We start from the raw sequence: 20,839 nt of genomic DNA, 5'->3' as shown, positions 1-20,839 counted from the left end.
TGCAAGTACTGCAGCTCGCGAACTCGGTCTGCGACCAAGATGAGAGATTATCAATACAAGGCACTTCAACCTGGTGAGATTCGCCTGTTGCGACTGGATGCCACTCGAAATTCTCAATGGCCTCTCTCTGGAAACATCATTCATCACCGCCTAACAGACCCAAAATACCAACCCTCTGAGACCGGTGACGGTTACTTGGAGCATTCTCTTCCATATGATGCAATCTCCTATCATTGGGGCGGTGACACCAGAACCCCATTTCAAGTAGTCATTCGCGGCGACAACGGCGAGGAGGCCGCGATAAAAATCACGTCTACGCTTCACACAATTCTTCGCCGATTGGCATTGCCTGACAAGGCTCGAGTTTTGTGGGCAGATGCTATTTGCATCAATCAGATTACCTCGGAATCGAACACGGAGAAGGGAGAACAAATCCAGCTTATGCCCGACATATATCGCATTGCAGCTTGTGTTCAAGTCTACCTAGGCGATGAAGCCGACAATGTTCCCGCGGCTCTGGAGCTTCTGTATTCGATAGCCGACTACTCTGAACATCTAGATGATTCCATACATCCCCACGGCGAGATAGGAGTTGAACTTGCCAAGCAAGGCGGATTTGTACTCCCCCCAGTCGAAGACAAGAGATGGCCTGCGCTGCGTGCGTTCCTCCGACGACCTTGGTTTCGTCGGGTCTGGATCATACAAGAATTTGTATATGCCACAGATGTATGCGTCATCTGCGGTGACCTGGAAATAGATTGGCATAGGCTCTGGTTGGCATCCAAGGCATATATGTCCAATCGACAGCTCATGTTCCACGGTTACTCGAAAGATTTGTTCACGACCAGGAGACTGGATGACTACAGGGAAGCCCACGAAGGCGCTAGGTCTCTGCACCTTGTTACTGATTTGCGTATGCGCGCCCAAGGTTACATGTCTGGACCTTATATGGTGTTCAATCTCGACAAAGGCGAGCCGTCTGATCCTTCCGGATTGTCCATTCGGAAAGATCTAAGCTCCATTAAAAGTTTCGAAAAGTTCACACGAAATAAATGGCTATCCGACCGTGCTGCAGGACAACCCTTCCCCTTTCAAAGACATAGCCTCTTGGATCTCCTACATCGAACAAGTAATTTTCGGGCAACCCAGCCTATTGACCGACTCTATGCTCTTCTCGGTCTAGCCGAAGATGCGGCCGGGTACAAGCCGATATACTCAGCGGAACAAAGCCTCGCGATTGTTTCGACGCAATTCGCGGCTACATTTATTAACAATGGGCATCTCTCGCTAATCCTCTCAACTGCTGGCATTACGTCAAACAATATTTCTTCACGGGACTGGCCCTCTTGGGTACCAGATTGGACATCAGTGCGGTATTCGCAAGATTCAGACCCTGGATTTACTCGCTTTGCCCTGATATCCAACGAAGAAACAACACACGACAGAGGCCAGGAAGAGGAGGAGGAACTTGCCCCACCCTTGACAACCCTAGCTTCAAGCAATACGCAGAAGACAGCCACTGTTCCCAGAGAGACTCGGGGCGAAATAGCCGACGCAGATGTTACCAGAGAGAGGCGGGAGAGCAGCAAGGACACGAATACAGCAACCTCAAATAATCCTGGTCGAAAACTGTACAACGCTGCTGGACGCACTAGTGTGATATTTGGCTGCGATGCCAAGCAGGGGCTGCTATACGTTCGTGCTACACCCGTCAGCCGTGTAAAGGTTGTGCTGTCGGGCAGGTTACTACTGCCTGTGTACATGTACGAATCCATGGCCTTGAGGCTTGGAAACGTCTATGCCACAGGGGAACCCATAATCGAAGCTTTCTGGCGAACAATGGTCGCCAATCGAACCATGCTGGGCGAACTAGCGCCACCGGAATTTGCTTCACAATATGAGAACATGAAAAAACATGACCAAGCTTTGTTTCACAAGGCTTCTGTGCTTCTTCTTATGGGTTGTCTCATGGCACTACCTTTGATCATCATTGGAATCCGATATTTGCCGGTTATCGCTCAGGTGGCCGTCTTGAGTGGTCTGGCATGGATGCAGTACATTGCAGTTAAGCCGGCTGTAGTGTTCATGGTTCTTCTGCCCGTATTCCGCTGGATATACGTCTTGCTATTAGTGCCGGTACTGGTTGCATTGGCATACTACATGTGCACTCATGCGTACCCAGTAGCAACATTGGACCTCCTCGTACACATGGGCGTCACCACTGCAGGATCCACAACCGGCCTACCAGAAGATTGTGCCGCTTACGCGTCTTCACTTGGCCTCGTCGCTAACAAGCATTCGCTATGTTTCACGGAAGATCGCTTGATTGGATTAATGCCACTGTCGACACAGGAGAACGATGTCGTAGTCATCATCCACGGATGCGATGTCCCATTTGTGATCCGTCCCACTGAAAGAGAAGGGCATTATCACCTAGTGGGCGAGTGTTATGTGCACGGTGTAATGAATGGGGAGGTGATGTTTGACGTAGCCAAGAATTCAGTGGACATTATACTGATATAGAAACAAACTGAACCATTCAGCTGTTTCCCACCAGCTATGCTTGAGTATTTCTTTCATATGGCCCTAAAGAAAATTTGACCGTAGAAACCAAGGTTAGACACTTGAGGGATAAATTCAGATTTGCATAGCTCTATATAACGACATTGTTCTCATGCCCAGTCGCCAACTATGCAAAAACAAACGTTCCCAAACAGGGGTATAAGACTCGCCCTCCTGTCAGAAACGTGACAATCATGTCTGTTTGCCGCGCCCATATTCCATTCTATTATATGTCAGCCAGGTGTCATTCGTCCACCGCCTCGAGGGATATCATACCTCATTAATATCGAGTACATGTGCCGACGTCTCTTGACCCGCGTAGATCAAAACATCGGCCTGGAGGCATTTCCATCCCGCGCCTTCTCTCACGCCCCTACCACCTCACTCATCCTTGGCAGCCGGGCTCCTGCTACGGCTTCGCTGTCTTCGCCCGCCGGCGCCGCTGCCACCGCCCGCCCTGCCGCCCCTGCCGCCCTTGCCAGGCGGCGGTCGCACAAATGCAAAGTCCACCGAGACGGTCTGGTCCAGCAGCTTGGTCTCGTGGGCGCCGTCAATCGCCGCCCGCGCCTCCTCCAGCGTGGCGTACTCGATCAGTGCGTAGCCCTGCGCTGGTGTTTTAGCAATGTCCTCTGCGCGCGTGGTGGGCGGGCACGTACCTTGACGTAGCCGCTTCTCCGGTCCAGGTTGAGGTGCAAGTTCTTGATCTCGCCAAAGTCGCCGAACTTGTCTTGTATGGCCTCCTCGTCGGCCTCTTCGTGGACGTTTGTGACAATCACGATCCAGCCCTCGATGGATCGGACGGCCGTGGCTTTGGTGTGTGTTTGCATTTCGGATTCGTTGCGTGCCGGGGGCGACGCAGGTCGGTCGACGTCCATGTCTACGTCGGCCATGGCTTCGGTTTGCGATCTGGTCCACGACGTGAGGGAAGATGCTGTGTTTAGAGCGGCCAAGAGGGATGCGAGGCCTATTCAACAATGAAGCTTTGGGTTGACTTGACGTGGGGCAGAAGCTTGATATTGGTCACGTGATTGTGATTTTTGACGCGGGACTGGAAGAGCGACATGTTTGTGGGGGAAATAGAATTACAAGGCCTGGTTATTCTACGATTCGGGTGCTCATCATGGCTTGTATTTTTGGGTGCCTGTATTCTAGGATACTCGGGTCAAAAGAGATCCTAGATTAGTTGTACAGGACTCGTAGAAAAGAACAGTCTACAAGTTGGTGATTCTAATCCGGCAGGTTGATGATTCTTTCATCGTAGCCAACATCGCATCGCCATCGTTGGAATGGCATCACGTAGTCACTGATTATGAGATGTTTGCGGATGAATGTTCTTTATTGACGAACGACACCAAGACGCCCGAGAAAAGTCGCCGCGCTTCGTCGCACCCAGTCGTCACACGCAGAGGTACTCAGCTTCCTGATCGACCCGTATTCCGTCCCGCCGATATTTTCTCAAAATAACCATTAGGAAACGGCGTTCCACCCTGTACATTTTTTGGCATTCACTTCATCCCCTCTCCTGTCGATATCTTTACGAGCCGGGGTTGGGGTTCATCTACGCCACCGTGGTCAGCACATCCTTTCCCATCGATGTCGTGGCCGGGCGTTTTCGATCCTCACCTTTCTCTTGCCACCAGTGAGGGTGACGTTGACGAATCGTCGGGTGTACTTGAGGCGCTTGAGAGCGCGGCCCTTGGGGACCTTGGATTTCTCCTGGGGCTCAACCTAAACGCAGCGGGAAAATAAATAGTCAGTCTTCGTCGTTCGCGATCGCGGTCAAGGGGAGAGTGTTTCGCCGGGCGGCAGGATCGGTGGGTTCTCGTACTTTGGGGGTCTGAGACTTGACCTTGCCTGCGAGATGATTAGTCCAAGTTCGCTGAGCGATGATATTGATCGAGTCGAGATGGCGAGGACGTACCGGCACGGGCGAGAGATCCGTGAACTTTACCCATGGTGATGGATTGTGTTTGGCGATGCTGTGGATGAGGGAGTCAGTCGGCGGAGAGAGGCGAAGGAGTTTTTGCGGAATTTGGCAAATGGTTGTGTGTGGGAGGCGAGGCTCACGTGAGTGGGGACGGCGATTTGCCCTGCCGGAAAAATATTGGCGCGCCATGACCCTAGGCAACTTGGCTTGTTGTGTTAGTCAGCCTGTTTTTTGGGCCAGTCGATCGCACGTGGGCTTGCACCCACTACCCAGGTACTTGTACTTGCATTTCAAAAATAAATTTTTTTTATAATAAGTCATGTTTTATTAGATTATGCCCAAGGTGCCATGATACTAAAATACCTGCGGAGTAGTAGAATGAGAGCTACAAGTACGGAGTACCTAGATGCGTGACTTAATAAACTCAAGCTAGCCAATGGCAGGGAGTCTTCAGAAACCCACTTGATTGCGTGGCCAAATAAACCGTTGACGCACCCTAATTTCAACTCGACGTTTGCAGTGACAAAATGAATCAGCTGGCTCGACATCACTCGCTCCCAGAGTAAGCAAAAAAGAATCCGTGATTCAGCTCAGTTTCTACATGCACCATCCAAAGGCAAGGCAAATGCCACGAGTCCCAAGTCGTCAATGGCCCGATCTTATCGACGACGCAAAGCGCGCCAATGCCCGCATAGCTCCGGTCCCCTCGCTTCCGAGCCGCGCAAAAATGTTGACGTCACAAGTTCTCACTCCTTCCCATCCAGCGCCCACGATCGATCAGCCTTATAATTCCCAGATCCCAACCCGCCAACAGCCCTCCCTCAAAATGACCTCAACCCCAGATCCTTTACTAGCAAGACAAAATCTTTCGTCAATGCATGAAATGTTTATCCAAGTTTCTCCAGTGTTATTGTCTGAACCCTCACCATGGTTCACTTGACAGCCACGCCCACCGAGACCTCTGCACGCACGTCCGCCATCACTCCCCCCTAGACGCTGCGGGAGAGATTCCTCCACCGTCTGCCCAACTACAACGGCCCCTACAACGTCGGCTACATGGACGTCGAGGTGCCGGCTCGCAACCCGCGTCCCATATCGAACCTGAAGCGCGGGGGCAAGCCAGTGCTGCGCCTGGACACCGTCCTCATGGGCATATACTACCCCTGCGACGTCGAAAAGACCATCCAAGCCTCAGGCGGTGCGCACAACCTCCGGCGCGTCAATTGGATGCCTGCGCCCAGGATCGCCACTTCCAAGGGATACGCAAAGTTTCTCAATATCCCCGCGGCCCCAGTCACGGGATATCTGGCTTGCACGTCGCTCTTTACAAAGCTGCCTGCCTTTCGAAACGCCCAGTTGGCAGACTCCTGGGCGGAGAATGGTCCCAAAGAAGATGTGGCTTGCGACAAGGAGGACGGCGGAAAAGACGGCTGCGATTCGGAGAAGCCCACGTTTCCCGTCATCATATTCAGCCATGGGCTGGGGGGGTCGAGGCTGTGCTACAGCACGATATGCGGCGAACTAGCTAGCTTCGGCTTCATCGTGGTCGCGGTCGAGCATAGGGACGGAAGCGGCGCGAGGACACTGGTCAACCTGCCTGAGAATGTCAGCGCAACGGAGATTGAGTCTTCAACGGCGGAAATCGTATCCGGCAACGACGAGGAGCACGGGTCTGAGGCCGGGGCCGGAGCTAGGAAGAAAAAGGTTGAGCGTAAGACGAAGCGCGGCGTCAACCCGTACTACATCATGGACTACATCTTGCCCAAGGACAATGCCCAAGACACGTCTCCACACAACCCCCGCGGCGTGGACAGACACCTCCGCAACGCGCAGATCGAGCTCAGGCTGGAAGAGATCAAAGAGGCGTACCATGTGCTCTCGCTCATCAACGGCGGCAGGGGGCACGACGTCGCGCGCCTCAACTTGCGCAAGAAGGGCAACATCGGCTCCAGCTCCAGGGGGCTCACGGGCATCACGTGGGACAGCTGGAAGGGGAGCATGTTTCTCGACAAGGTCACCGCCATGGGCCACTCGTTTGGAGGCGCAACCACGATCCAACTCTGTCGAGACCAGTCTCTCGCGTGGCTGGGACAGGGCGTCATTCTCGACGCCTGGGGCCAGGGAACTCCTGCCCGGGGCGACGGCCCTGGGAACATTGTAGCCAAGCCCATCATTGCCATATCGTCAGAGGCGTTCATGCACTGGAAGGAGAATTTCGAACGCGTCGTCGGGTTTTGCCAGGAGGCGCGTGAATCCAAGACCCTGTGCTGGATGCTCACCATCGTGGGCTCCACGCATCTCGCCATGACCGACTTTGCGGTGCTGTACCCCCACTGGATGTCGTTCTTCATGAAGTCAATGGTGAACCCGCTGCGGGCTTGTTCTCTTACCGTCGCAACGTCGCTGGAGTTTCTCAGCCTCACCCTGCCGCCTGGACACATCAAACACAAGACGTGGGCCGACGAGGATCTGTTGCTGTCGGCGCCGGCACCGAGTGAGCCGGAGGAGGCGCTGATAGAGGACCACGCCCCGGAGTACAAGTGGGTGGCGGTGAGGCTCAAGATTCCCAACGAGTTTTCAAAGAGATTCAAGGCGTGGTGTCGAAGGCTTTGGCGGACACTGATGTGTAACGCTGTCGAAGGAGACGCGCTGGGCAATGGACTCCATGATTACACTGAACAGGATGAGTTGTGGACGCATATTAGCCCGAGATGTGCAGATGTGGCTTCGTACAGGAGTGCCCTTGGCTGAGCGGGCCAACCAGTTTTGTCTGATGGAGAACTGATGCTGCCAAAGTACCGAGCGGTAATTACTGTATTTTTCATTTCTGTTGTGTAGTCATTATCACAGCGAGGCGTCTATTTGCATGCGGCCTCGTTTGGAGAGGATCAGAAAGATGGAGGCATGTGCCAGAGCTGACATGCAGCTTGGGAAACGAGTCACCGAAAATAGTCAAAATCATGGACGGGGCATAATGTAGCCAGTTTCCGATGAAGGCACAGCAATTACGGATAAAAACAGAATGTCTCGCAGAACTCGAATGGTTTGATTTCTTGTGCTCCAGTGTCTCTGCGCCCGTCTTTGCCTTCTTTTGCCCCAAAGATTAACTATATCGGTCCAAAAAGCTCGGCAATACTCCCTGCTTCCCTATAGGCCCTTTCTCTGTCCGAAACCATGTCGGTGCAGCAGACATGCCTCGGGTCATCGGCGCTGCCAAGGTCTTGCCAAATGCGGCTGATGCCACTCCCTCCAGTATACCAGTAGCTGTACTCGGCCATGCAATGGGGGCATTTTATAATTGGTCCGTATTTCGTCCTCGTCGCGAAAATCATGCGGCGCAGAGCTTCCAGCATCCACCTCCCTTGCGTCGCCAAGACGGCGCATGGAACAAAGTGCAGGACGAAGATTGCTGGGAGGTCGTTCGGATGGACATTCGCCCATCGAATTTGGCGGAAAAGCAGAAGCCTGCCTCGCACCACTCGGGATATAATAGTGTAGCGATACTTTAATGTTGTAGACGGCTGGGGGGGCACTGGTACCATCTTGGGGAGCCTGCATTCCAAGGGGTTTGCACGCCGGTGTTCAACGAACACCTTGCCATGGTATACTGTATCGTGCAAGACGGGCGGCCGATCCGTGTACGTGAGCACAAGCTCGACGTGCTGCTTTGGGACGTGATTGATGTCGCGCCGATAACATGAGCAGAGATGAGGAGGGTGGCAGCCATGACACATGCAGCGCGTTGAACGCTTACAACCCGGCATCATGGTATTGAGTTGATATTCGTGCCATGGGCCCCGAGGGAAATTGCTATATTTTCCAGCATGGAACTCGATACACCTGTCGCAGACTAAGTAGTTGAGGAGTTCATTGGAGAGACAGCCGAAAAAATCAAGAGATTGAGTCCGATGTTGCGAGGAACCGATGGCGTTGAGGTAATGCTCTTGAATAATAGTTTGTAAAGCGTAGCACGACTGAGCAAGCGTGTATAAGCTTTGTCGAGGCAGTTGATCAATGATGAGAAGGATAACTTCAATGGGCATATTTAGCAGCGCGGCAGCATCTTGGGGTGGTCTTTTATGCCTGGTTGTCGTACCACGGCAGAACAAGCGCTTCAGGAGCTTCATCTCGGCCGGGTCTGGTTTGCTTTGTAGGCGAAGGACGGGGGGAGAGAAGCCTTGTCCTTTTATGTTGCCTTGGGACAATCTTGAAGGAAAGCCACAAAAAGACCGGCTTGCACCCGCGTAGCCTTGGTGCGATTCGCAGAAAGTAAAATGTAGAATAAGTTCTCGTAGCTTTGTGAATGGCTTCAAATGTGGTGGGTCTTGGTACAGCAGATGACGACAGGAGAGCGACACCATCAAGCGGCGGCACATTGAAAGAAAGCACGAGTCCAAGAATAGAATGGTTAGCCATCAGACGTGTCCATTTGTGCATCTGGAGAAAAACTTGCCTTTTTGGTCTGCAGAGCCGAGCACGACTGCTTGTGTTGGCTTCACCCACTGTAGTCTGGTACCTTGAGACTACGTACTTGACTTCAGCAGGCTACTGGACTGAACCACCACGGTGAGGTACAAGCGCTGGTTCAGGCCCTAGTCCCAGGCCCTCCCCCAGTAATTATTTGACGAGCCCTACTGGAATGGCTCCCTAAACAAAAGTCAGCGCTGGGGAGAGGGGGCCGGACACGCACCGCTTGGAGACGCAGGTTCGAACGGCCGGCAAGCGAGGCGTCATAAAGTGTAACAAGCGTAAGAGTCGGTCCGTGAGCCGTGTGAGGTTTTCCGAGCCGAGATAGGTGAGGAGCGCAAGTATAAAAATGCACTACGCGCAAACACTGCTGGCGATAACGACATCCATTCTGGCGACGGTCCGATTTGAGAAGAAGAAGAAAAGAAGAAAAGGTTCCGACACAAACGTGGGATGCCTCTGTTTATGTTTGCACAGAGTACGAGGCACCTCCTTCCCCATTCACGGCCCGTTGCTTCTTACCACGGCTCTCCTGGACGACAGCCAGGACCAACGAAGGAGGATAGTGGCAGCGTTTAGCAAGTGCTTGACGGATTCTCGGCTCGACGTATTGGGCCGTGTAGATCAAGTACTCAACCATGACTCTTTGTATTATAGTATATTCATGTATACTACAAGATAGTCGTCGTGGCTGGCCCGGAACATATTATTATTATTATGCCACTGCTTCAAGGCGACGCCAAGATGCCAGCTTCGGCCGCCTAATATATTTGGTTTCCAAAATGAAAGTTTGTACTGGCAGAAGCAATGTCTACTATTACACCGCTTCTTTATGACACCATGCCTGGCAAGGTGCGCACGACGGTAAAAAGACGCCTCAAGTATAAATTGCCTATCCGTACAGCAGAACCAGACCTCTGCATTTGCAAAAAAGATGTGGGAAACCCCAACTCGCTCAGGACAAAACCCACACTGAGGCCCCTCGCGCGCATCCATGTGGTTAACCTAGTTTTGACACTGTGATATCGACTCTGCCAAGAGCACCACCACTGGTATTGTAAGGTCCAAGAACAACAGCATAATCAGAAGTTGAGGGATCATAGTCCAGAATCCGCGCTGTATTTGTGGATTTTCCCCAAGGACAGTCCCAGTAGACCTTGCAGATCTTAGTATTGCCGTCATAGAGGTCAAGATCTCTTTGAGTTCCCCATGATGCATTCTCTCGACCGCATGAGGAGACAGTACATCTCTTTCCAGCTGGTCAGTTGCCATCGACTTCACCAAATACCTTTCCATTCAGACTGCTCTCCGTGCGAGTATGCTACTCCCATCCTACGAACTAAGCGTTTCATCTCCGTCTCCAACCTGGGTTACTACAGTTGATGAAAATCACTACGTAGACGGCAGAAGGAGTAAGGCATCTTTAGATGTGGAAGCAAGTAATGTGGTGGCGGGGTATAAGGACTGGGTATCTCCAAAGCACATGCCCGCTGTGACTTTGCGCGCGCTCCTAACGACCAGTTCAGGTTGCCAAAGTCATTGCGAAGCCAGATCACGCGGCGACAAGACCGCAATACCCAAGCCCTCATGATTTCCATCTGAAAGTCTTGGTAAGTAACATGGCGGTTTCCCGTCGAGCTTGGCGCTAACTAGTCGGGGAAGGGTTCACTCAAGAAAGTTTGACATATTTCGGACGACGTCTTCGCGTGAAGGACAACCTCTACACTCACTGTGAGAGTGACCCCAAGATACATGGTCCCTGGCCAACTGTCCCTAGCGCTAACCCTATTCCCACAATGACAGACGTCGACGACAAGCCAGGGGAGAAGCCGCGTTTCAGCTTCCAAGCCTTCAACTTTGGTCAGGTTGCTGGCAGTGCCAGGCTCTTGTTTGGGGAGAACCCAAAAGAATTAGATTATGTATGTGTCATGGGTCGCTGCATGCCTGCAGGGTACGATAAGTTGAGCGAGCTGTGGGTTTTCCCGAAGCAAGTAACGGGCATGTTCGACAACAGAGTCGATGTCTATTCCCTATCTGGGTTGGGTACTATCGAGTTGGACATGTCTAAGCAGGGCAATGAAGACCCTCTTTTTTCATTCTATGTCAAGAAGGCGGATTGACAAGTACCTTGTGCAACTTGTGAGGAACTGAGCATTGCTTAGGTTCGTTAAAATTTAATACTTGCGCCCCTACGATGCCGAGGCTGCGCGGCCGTCTTCTTATTGCCGCGTTGCGCGGTTTCAATTCCTTTCTTCTTGCCCATCTGTTGGGACTCTGCAAAATCTCTTTTACCGTGAAACCAACGTCGGTCCTTGAACGGAGGTTCCTTGGCAGCGTTACCCAAACTAAAAGCTCTATCCGCCACGTATATTGGCTTTTCTATTTCCGTCCAGTAGCTTTAAACCGTCATCCACTATCCGCACAAAATTAACAATGACAGACTCTATCAAAACGCACCCGATCCCCTTTCAGTCACATCCAGCCACAATAATACGCGATATCGTTAACTGGAGCGATTCTCAGCCAATAATGTCACTCAATTTCAGCCAGGGTCAACTCTCAAGTACAGCTCCCAAGTACGGGGGCATTTTGCAACAACTGCAGAACTCGTGAATAGGAAAAGGGACACGGAAACACGAAGAAACTAAGAAGTTCAATTTTCTTATAGTATAACAAGGCTCATATTACATAGGGTCGTTGCTGTCAAGGAAATGGGACAACATAAGGTCGGGAGGAGACTATTTCAGCCCCCTTGTAACCATTGAAGTGCACTCGACTGACGCCGATGCAATGACGCCACCAAATGAAGGTCTTATAATCTGCCCCTGAGCATAAACTATACAAATTAATAACCATCTCCTTAAGAGCTTCTAGTTCTTCTCTTTTATGATGTAATTAATTTGTAGGTTTGTAACACGCTTCTGGCTGAATAAGCCTCGTGCAACTTACACCCCTTGGAAAAGAAATCTGCAGAAGAACTCTATAGTAACTAGGTCTCACACTTTAACACATTATTCGAAAAGTTTGATTAGATTGCTTATCCTGAATTGCTCACCAGGTGATGTCGGATGCAATGTGGCTGAATGTGGGAGAGTGCGTGCGGATTGAGAGTTGGGTGCGTTTTCATAGAGTCAAGTCTGTCTGACAATCGTGTGAAGACGAGCCCTAATTTTCCGCGGTTTATTAAGGAAAAGTTAGTATACATGTGTTCACCCTTGTTCACGTAGAGCATTCTCCTCACAATGCGTTTAAAAAATCAAAACTGTCATGAATCACGCGTCTTCGTTTCGGACTATTAGTCCACATATTCCTTTTTCCGTGAGTCCCAGTGTAACGCACACTCTTCTAGCATTAACACCGGTTGTTGTGTTATTCCATGTATCAAGTTTATTTGCAACACCCTACTCGTGCCATGTCCCACTCCCGAGTCCCTTGTGACCCGTGGAACCAGCACCGCAGTGGGGAGCAGATGTGTCGGAGGAATCCTTTCAAGATATTGACAGTTTAATAGGGTCTTCATCCTTCAAAAGCCATCCTCTAGGATAGTGCTCCATACAACTAGCCCTATTACAACTATTATATCCTTTGTCTAGAACTACCTATTCTGTCGTTCTTGGCCTTTGAATGTCCGCAATAGCACCTTTCTCCACAGCGTATTGTTGTTTTACATGGTGTCAAGTATCTTCGTATTGGCACCAGGGATTCTAAGCGTGCCAAGTGTCTACGGTTACACAAGGGCTACGATCACGGGACCCAGGGCAAAAGGTTCGCACCACTTCTTGTATGAATAAAGCCTTTTAGTTAACTACCTAGGCAAGTCTTGAGACAAACAAAGGACTTCCTACATCAAAGAGTGTTGTTAGACAAAGGAAGTTATTGCTTGAAGCCCTCACTGAGCTATTGTCATATCCAAAGTTTTGGCTAGTAGACACACTCGGGTTATTCTAATGTGCAATAATCCATGTAATATTTGGTTTTCAATATTACCAACGTATTCTTCCTACGTGGTCTGTTGCAGTTTTCTGGCTCAAGTACAGCCGACATGTTGTGTTAATAGAGTGCTTGCACGATGCTTACATCATTATTTGCATGGAAGTAAAGGGTGGCTGGTTAAGGTAGCTGTAAAAAAACGTAAAAGTTTAATTGACTTCTTTTGCTGTTGTTCTAGGGTTATAGAGACGATGTAATAAGTGCACATAGAGGGCTTGGAGTCATGCCTTGATTCAGCTACAACTCCTCTTATAGCATTACATCACCGTTTTCTTGTCGTAACTGGATTGCAAGGAAACGGCCCCACTTTAGGACTCGGATAGCTCGGCTCGGGGCTTTCTTGGGAAGCCCTTCCTGTTCTTGTGAGCAATCGCTTCATCCAAGTCTCACCCGACCTTGCTCGTGCCCTCACAACGTCACATGGATGGAATTTGAATATTCCACTCCTTGTCAACCAGACATTTAAGCGTAGGATCACTTACGGGCTACAGCCATAGCTGCATCCGCTGGTGTAACCTGGCAGGGGCAAGAAAGTCTCCCCCCCGTCGGCAAGAACACACGAGAGCATCAATAGATACAATCATCAGTTTTTGACTTGGGTAACGGATCACAACCCCAGTAGTAATTCAAGTATCTCCGGAGAATTCCTACCATGCCCCCACTTTTCGAGTTCCTTCTTCGCTTACATCCTTCGAGATGGGTAGGGGAAAAGATGAGGGCGTGGCCCTGATATTGTGTTGCGACTGCATACTTTGTACACTATATAATGCTTGCGATGGCTACGCTTCCTTTACAATTTACGCTGCGAAAAGCAAACAGCCACCTTTTAACTTGGGTACTTGCCAGTGCCACCGCGGCCCTGTTGCGATAGGGATTTCTTGAGCAATTCTTTCACGATGAAGGCGAGTCCCTGGGTCTCGATAGCCGCGCCGCTGCTGCTGTTTGGGTTGTGTCAGGGCCACTTGAAGCCAGGACACAGCTTCGAACCGACACTTGAGCGTCGCGGCGTAGACACTGAATCCGGAGGATTCGATGATGAATTTCCGCGACACGTCTACCGCGGCGAGATACAGAGAACCCCAAAAGAAGTTCAAAAGGATGGGGGGTTTTACTCGAGGGGCATGCAGAGGATACTCTCAGGGGATAAACTGTCCTGGGAAGAATTGGAAGACGGCAGCAGCCTGTTTCGTCATGCGGCTGGAGACACGGCTCCGTTTACACGTTATGTCTCGACGAGTGCCGACCCGGCCACATCCCTTACATTCGCTGTCAACGACGAAGATCCAGTCGAGAAGGGCTACATTTATAAGATCCACGCCGACAAAAGGATGGTTGATGTAAATCGATCTCTTGGGAAATACTCACCATACCCCGCGCAAACCGAGCATGCAGCTATTGGCTTTATCCCATTTGAGCAGATTGAAGGCTGGTGGGAAGTCACATATAAGCATGACTTTGCTGACCCCAAAGTCGGAAAGAAAACTCAAGACAAGCTGCGGAGGGGGCAGTTGAAGCACTTTCACAGGAACCCACACTTCAGCCCAAACTTCCAAAAGCTAAGAGGTAATGGCGTGGCACCACAGCTCGCTGGGTTCCCTCGACTGTCTACAGCTTGGGACGAGGACACTTGGAAGCAATTCAAGACACTGCCTGTGAGCAAAAGTCTGGACGACATGATTGAGGCGGTATGTACCGGCAACGGCAACGACAATTGCATAAAGCAGCTTGGCCAGCCGCAAAGCAAACCGACCAAGCCAAAGACTTCTCCCAGTGGGCCGATAGACCCGGCGAAGCCAAAATCACTCGCAACTAGTTTCCGCGTGTACGCAAAGGCGGGCACATTGGTGGGATTCAATGTTCTGGCTCCCTATTTGCGTAACGTGCTGAACCAGCTGCGCCAGTGGGATCACCCGATTGGGTGGGCTGTGAAAGAGCTTGACGACAGTATTAACGGGTTCCAGGAGTATATTGGAGGGCCGCGACGGAACGACATCAGCGGTAATGACAACCAGGCAGCGCTGATCAACTTCTTTAAGCGGGTCTTTTGGATACTGGAGGGCCCAAGGCGGCGGCCACAAGACCTGCAGCTCCTATCATACGGGAAGAGAAATAAGATGCGGTTGATTAGCGTCAACGACGTTCTCCGCACCTGCGAACGCGTTGACGAGACCCCGCCAGACGAGCAACAGCTCAAGACGAACCTGAAGGATGCTTGTACCAAGGTCCGTAAAAAGGCAATGGAGCTTGAGATGCCCACGGCAGCAGAGCTCGAAATAGGACGTGCTGCCTGTGGCGTTTGCGGGCTGGCGTGGTCCCCTCAAGATGGCCAGTGTAAGGACAAGACGGGGGCAATTCTCTGGCCACGAGAGCCACCCGCTGAATCGACGTGTACCCATCATGACAGCACCAAGTGTGGAGGCGAACAAACGGCGGCGCAGCTCCAGACAGGACAGGCTGTCTGCGGTATTTGCGGCTCCAACTGGTACCCCGACGAGGGCAAATGCAGAGATGCGGCGGGCGTGCTGCTCTGGCCATTCAAAACGTGTAGCGCTGGAGCCGGCCGAATCCAGTGCGAAGGAGGGCAGACGACGGCACAGCGCGAGACAGGTCAAGCTGTCTGCAAAGCTTGCGGGAAGTATTGGGATCCGGAGGGCAGCAAATGTAGGGACGAGGCTGGGATGCTGATCTGGCCGCCGCAGCACTTGCCCAGCATCAAGCCTCTACACCCATCGGAAAAATGTCGCGGCGGCAATGACATGACGTGCCAAAGGAGGCAGATTGCAGCGGAGGCCGAGAGAGGACGAATTGTCTGTGGAACTTGCAGGTTTTCGTGGGACTTGAGAGCCCGTAAGTGTAGGGATAATTCTGGGGCGGTTATCTGGCCGCCCAAGGAGTAGGTGGCTACTGTGGAGGGCGGCCACGTGATGAGGGTCCAGCCTCTGGTTCCAGAGCGAGCCATGATTTCAGCAGCCTTGCCTGTGTGTCGGTAATACTAGTACCAAGTATTCGAGAAGTGCTTGGCATCAACTCTCGACGCAAAATGCAAAGATGCTGTTGGACACGAGCGCCGGAAACACCACGCACTTGCGGAATAATAACCGTGGCAAGGATAGTCCGTGCATGACGTTTACCAGGCCCAGGTCAATCCCATTGAGTGCGCGGAGGTGCGTTGAATGTATTGGACCCACTCTTTGCGCGATACCTAGACGGTATTCCGTACCTCTTTTACTAGTACTAAGTTTACTACTATATAAAGTATTTCTTTATAACTTAGGAAATTTTAGTGACTTCTATTATTATATAAAATATTAGTAAGGTAATATACCGTTTAATACTAGATTTTTGATTAGCCAGAACCTGAATTCAGTACATCCAACGCAGCTCCGCGCACTCAATGGGATTCTAATTACAGACGCAGGCATGCGGGACAGAGCCTGGAAGATGAAGCCATGCAGATGCAGATTTCGATTGAGAGAGCCCGCCAACCGGGGTGGACGAGCCCGGGGAGGGGGGAAGGTGGGGCGGTGGCCGGGGGCAGGAAACAAGTGGCAGGGGGGGCAGGAGACAAAGAGTGGGGCGGGCCGGCGGGGCATCGAGCAAAAGTTGCCAGCCAGACTCGGCCACTGGAGGACTGCCAACTGCCAACCATGCAACACAAAGTCGCGCCACAATTCGTATTTTGCTGGCCGCCATGATGAAACCCGCATGACAACTTCGTGTCCAGCGCCAACAACAAGCGCCAAACTACTAATTCTTTGGACGGGCCGCCAATGCTGTAAAGACGCCACCGCCGGCACCGCCTACGGGAACATGAGCCGAGCTGGCGGTGTGCCGTGGTGCGGGAGTAGCTGAGGGCGGAACCTCCGCCTCCATGGCTGTGTGCTCGGGCTTGCGGAAGAGGAGCATGAGATGCTGCTGTATCATCGGCCGGTCCTATTCGAATGGCGCGCTCGACTTTGTCGCTTCGTATCCTACAATTGTCGCTTTGTGTACGCGGCGGCACCTTTCCCTACGTCGGACGCCTTGGTATCAGGTCAGCATCCATCAGTGAATCAAGATGGAACCAGGGCGAACCGGGGGGTTGGAACCATTCAAGCCGGCGTTGTAAACAAATCGGACGATCCTGAGGGAACAACAGGTGCTGCAAGTATGGCCGTCCGTGCATCTTGGTTCTTGTGCCATGACACAAAGGCAATCGTTCTCACTTCCGTACCACCTCGCGTATTGTCTCATGTCCAATATTCAACCTCTGACTGTGTTGTCTGCTCCAACCAGCGCGGGCCACACCACCCTCGACCAAGCCCCTCGTATTCAGGCCGCGATCGACCCGGATCTCCAGGACCAGCCAAGCGCCCTACTGCACCTCTGCATGTCTGGTGTGACCGGGTCCTGTCAGTTGTTCAGCTGGGATGGTGATTTTTTTTCCGTCCACGGATACATATGGTCAATGGTTCCTGGCTCGACCCGATCGGTCCCTTGTGACTTTTTGAGGGTTTGCTGCGTTTATCGTAGTCTGCTCACACACATACCATCTATCTAATACTATCAACCAACTCGACTCTCCACGCTTTCCGGTACGCTGCCTGTTCTGCAACTCGCGCAGTACCAATAATATCCAAGGTTAAAAAGTTGTGTACTCGTTCTTAACGACAAATCTGCCCCTGATCGACAAGATTGCGCTCGTCTCGACCAGCGACTGTATTCTTGAATCTTGCCCACTGCCCGCATCGCGCCACCACGCTTTGAAGACGACAAAGCCAGCCCCCTTGGGTGTGTTTCGTACGTTGCATCTGAAAAAGGGCGCAACGGACCAGAACAAAACAAAGGAGGAGAAATAACAAAAGTCGGTGCTGGCCAGCCATTTCAGCCGCCGCATTCATTGCATCATCATTCAAGTCGTGGTCGCCCAAGCCCGTTGGGGACTTCACAGTTCATACTTTCTAGTTGGCAAGCTCCCGCACCCACGGCTGGCAGCTGTCGGCCAGCTGTTAGCGTCTACTGGTCTGCCAGCCCAACCACTTCGTCCTCAGTTTGTGAGTTGCGGCCATGTCCGACTCCAACAATCCGTCGGGCCGCTCCAACAGCCTGCAACGCATGTTGGACCTCGAAAAGCAATATATGGTAAGAACCTGCCGCTCATTCAGAGTCTGCCGTGTATCTGTACTTGTGCAGTTTCTTCTTTTTCTCTTCTCTCGCTCTTTCGATTCCACTCCTGTGCAGGTTTCATCACGCACTCGGGCCTCTGTATGGCCCATGTTCTGAATCCCGACTTACAAGGCTTACTGTTCACAGTTTGGTCGCCTTCACGCACATTCACAACCGTCCGCGCCCTCAAACGCAACTTCTCAACCCGCCACCCCAGCGGTTATCAAAAACGCCTCCCCTACTCGCCCGGGCATACTCACTCGTCGAACACAAGGAAACATGCAGAGGAATCGGCCAAAAAGCAATATGCCGCCTCGTGATCCTTCTTTGCCTCCACAACTACCCCCTCTTGCCATCAATGCTGGCGCACCCATCACCATGAGCGGATCTGATTTACTCGCGGGTCACGGTAGAGACTACTCTCCCAGGGATGAGGATTCCACCATTGTCCCTACGCCCAGCGACAAGTATCCCAAGGTCGTTTCGTTTGAGTTCCCTCCTACCGAGTCGGCACCTGCGCCCTGCCACTCGCCGAGTTGGGAGGCGTATGAAAGACGAAAGACAGAGAAGAAGACGGAGAGGAGGGAGAGGGAGGAGTCGAGAAATGGAAAGGCGAAGAAGCTAGTCAAGCAGCCGCCTGCGAGCTCGCCCTATTCGATGCAACATGCCTCTGCGTCTGATGTCGATGCGAACCGGGGCCGTCGAAGGGAGCGAGCAGATAGCTCCACGGCGGTCAATAACACCAGTAAACCTCCTCGAAAGGCTCGGAGCCGCTCGGGGTCGTTTGTATCTCTCCTCAGAGCCCCCTTTGACTTTCGCCGTTCATCGGTAGATCATGGCGTAGACTCGAGCTTTATCGGCGGCATAAAACTTGAGATGCAACGAAATGCCACGGCGCAACAGGCTCTCGATCACCAAGCCGTGGAAGATGAATCGAATATTCACCCTGCTCTTCGCAAAGGAAAACAGACTGACAGATGGTCCGCACCACTAAAGTCGCCACCACCACTACATAGAGCTGGCGTCGATGGCGAAAACCAGCGTCGATACCCGCCCATCACCAGAAACAAAACCAAATATCATCATAAGACCATGTCGCTTGTTTCACCGACAGCACCTGCCGTCCCTGATCTTAACACGATCGACAAGTGGCGTGCCAAAGTTGGTCTGAGGACTCTCTCTCGGCCCGGGTCACACATGGGTTTGGACAATGATGCTCATCTCAACGGGCCTGATACAGTGGCTGTAGACTTGAAGCAAACGATTTCCGAGCCAAGAGATGCACTTCTTTTTGACCCAACGAGGCCAACGAGGCCAACGAGCGCCGCATCCCCCCAAAAGCCGCTGCATGTCGTGTTTCCTGCTAGTCCGCCGCCACGAGAGAAGATGCTAGAGAAGAAGCCGAAATTGGACCACAGTAATAATGTGTCCATTTCGTCCTGCTCAACGGGCGATACTTTTGACACGGCCCCGTCCTCGCCTCCCCCCGAACCACCCAGGCGAAGTTCCAAGAGAAACTCGACGTTGAGTCTGGACGGATCAATACCGCCTTTGCCGTCTCCCAAGCACAGCAGCAGCCCGCAGCCGTCTCCTGTCCAAGACGCTCCACCTCGGCGATCCTTTCCACTATGCGGAGATGGAGGATTCCAGTTCAAGGACACGGCTAAGGGTAAGGCCATCGAAGCCCCCGTGTCCATTAGCCAGGCGGCCACGTATATACCCTCACCCGGCTTCCAGCTCCCAGGCAGTTCGTCCGAGGACTCTGGCTCCGAAGACTTTCACTCCACTTCCATCGTCAGCACGCCGGCTACTTCACGACCGCAGTCTGAAAAGAGCATGGCTCTGGAGCCTAGCAAACCCGAACCCCTGGAGCTGCAACGCGGCAAAGAAAAATCACTACCCGCACCACCAACCACCACATATCCTCTCCATAGCACGGATAATTCAGAAGACGAAATGGATCACATCCAAGCAGTCGCCGAAAAAGTGCTCAACGTATACAATGACATCGCCGTCCAACCTCCCGGTCTCTGTCGACGATCAAACTCCCAATCTACACTCACCACGGACGCAAGCATGCCCCAGCCACTACAGGAAAAGCCCCTCAGGCTTCGGTCAAAGTACAACCAGCCCGGTTCGTCGTCTCAAAATCCCGCTTCCCCGGCAACATACCTCGAGGAAGCGCGCCGGCAGCCACCAACGGCCCCCACGCAGCGCGCGCACAAGCAACGCCTCGGACCACCAGTGTCCTTTGTCCTCCCAGACTCCGACTCCGACTCGCCCGTAACCGAAAAGAGCCTGCCCTCTGTCCCCGACATTGTCGGCCGCTCTCTGCGCCATAAATCCACCCCCTTGCTGAGCACGTCCGACAGGGAGCCCGTCGCCAAGGTGTTTGTCGAGTGCTGCAACTGCAAGTACTACCACGACATGCCGAGTAATTTGTACGAGGCCATGGCTAACCCGGAGAGTGTTCTGAGTCCCGTCGACAAGTACGGATATGCCGGCGCCTTGTCGACGGCAGTCAAGTGTTCATGGTGCAGGCATGAGATGAGCACGAGGTGCTGCGCCGGGCTGGCGGCAACGGTGTACATTAAGGAGCGGTTACATTAGATGTCTTTTGATTCTGCTGGAAATTCTCTCGTTTGAATGACCCTCCTTCTTTTTTTTTGTCTTTGGGAGAGAAGAAAACTGTAAGAGATTTGGAAGCGACTAATGAGCTGTACTGCATATTTCCTATGTTGCTATGAT

General features: G+C 52.2%; 7 protein-coding genes across 7 annotated transcripts; 5 read left to right on the top strand and 2 right to left on the bottom strand.

Moving 5' to 3' along the window:
* Positions 1-39: 39 nt before the first annotated feature.
* het-6_2 (Heterokaryon incompatibility protein 6, OR allele) lies at positions 40-2,523 on the top strand (the record flags this gene model as incomplete). The annotated part of the gene is made up of 1 exon (XM_014692392.1): positions 40-2,523. One exon carries the CDS (start codon positions 40-42, stop codon positions 2,521-2,523), a length of 2,484 nt encoding a protein of 827 aa, XP_014547878.1.
* A 420-nt stretch (positions 2,524-2,943) lies between these two features.
* Y14 (RNA-binding protein Y14) lies at positions 2,944-3,452 on the bottom strand (the record flags this gene model as incomplete). Its single annotated transcript, XM_014692393.1, has 2 exons — positions 2,944-3,165; positions 3,219-3,452. 2 exons carry the CDS (start codon positions 3,450-3,452, stop codon positions 2,944-2,946), a joined length of 456 nt encoding a protein of 151 aa, XP_014547879.1.
* A 644-nt stretch (positions 3,453-4,096) lies between these two features.
* RBS30 (40S ribosomal protein S30-A) lies at positions 4,097-4,517 on the bottom strand (the record flags this gene model as incomplete). The annotated part of the gene is made up of 4 exons (XM_066129981.1): positions 4,097-4,120; positions 4,186-4,290; positions 4,391-4,416; positions 4,484-4,517. The coding sequence occupies 4 exons, from the start codon at positions 4,515-4,517 to the stop codon at positions 4,097-4,099; spliced, it is 189 nt and encodes a 62-aa protein (XP_065985803.1).
* Positions 4,518-5,416: 899 nt separating this feature from the next.
* On the top strand, positions 5,417-7,240 carry PLA2G7_1 (Platelet-activating factor acetylhydrolase; the record flags this gene model as incomplete). Its single annotated transcript, XM_014692394.2, has 2 exons — positions 5,417-5,419; positions 5,483-7,240. The coding sequence occupies 2 exons, from the start codon at positions 5,417-5,419 to the stop codon at positions 7,238-7,240; spliced, it is 1,761 nt and encodes a 586-aa protein (XP_014547880.2).
* Positions 7,241-10,752: 3,512 nt separating this feature from the next.
* On the top strand, positions 10,753-11,076 carry G6M90_00g027050 (uncharacterized protein; the record flags this gene model as incomplete). Its single annotated transcript, XM_014692395.1, has 1 exon — positions 10,753-11,076. The coding sequence occupies one exon, from the start codon at positions 10,753-10,755 to the stop codon at positions 11,074-11,076; it is 324 nt and encodes a 107-aa protein (XP_014547881.1).
* Positions 11,077-13,842: 2,766 nt separating this feature from the next.
* On the top strand, positions 13,843-15,843 carry E2AA_1 (Heat-labile enterotoxin IIA, A chain; the record flags this gene model as incomplete). The annotated part of the gene is made up of 1 exon (XM_014692396.1): positions 13,843-15,843. The coding sequence occupies one exon, from the start codon at positions 13,843-13,845 to the stop codon at positions 15,841-15,843; it is 2,001 nt and encodes a 666-aa protein (XP_014547882.1).
* A 2,149-nt stretch (positions 15,844-17,992) lies between these two features.
* G6M90_00g027030 (uncharacterized protein) lies at positions 17,993-20,701 on the top strand (the record flags this gene model as incomplete). Its single annotated transcript, XM_014692397.1, has 2 exons — positions 17,993-18,067; positions 18,239-20,701. The coding sequence occupies 2 exons, from the start codon at positions 17,993-17,995 to the stop codon at positions 20,699-20,701; spliced, it is 2,538 nt and encodes an 845-aa protein (XP_014547883.1).
* Between the last annotated feature and the right edge of the window lie 138 nt (positions 20,702-20,839).

This window comes from Metarhizium brunneum, chromosome 1, assembly GCF_013426205.1.
Source record: "Metarhizium brunneum chromosome 1, complete sequence".
Taxonomy (NCBI): Eukaryota; Fungi; Ascomycota; class Sordariomycetes; order Hypocreales; family Clavicipitaceae; genus Metarhizium; species Metarhizium brunneum.
This window is presented reverse-complemented; position numbering and strand designations above follow the sequence as displayed.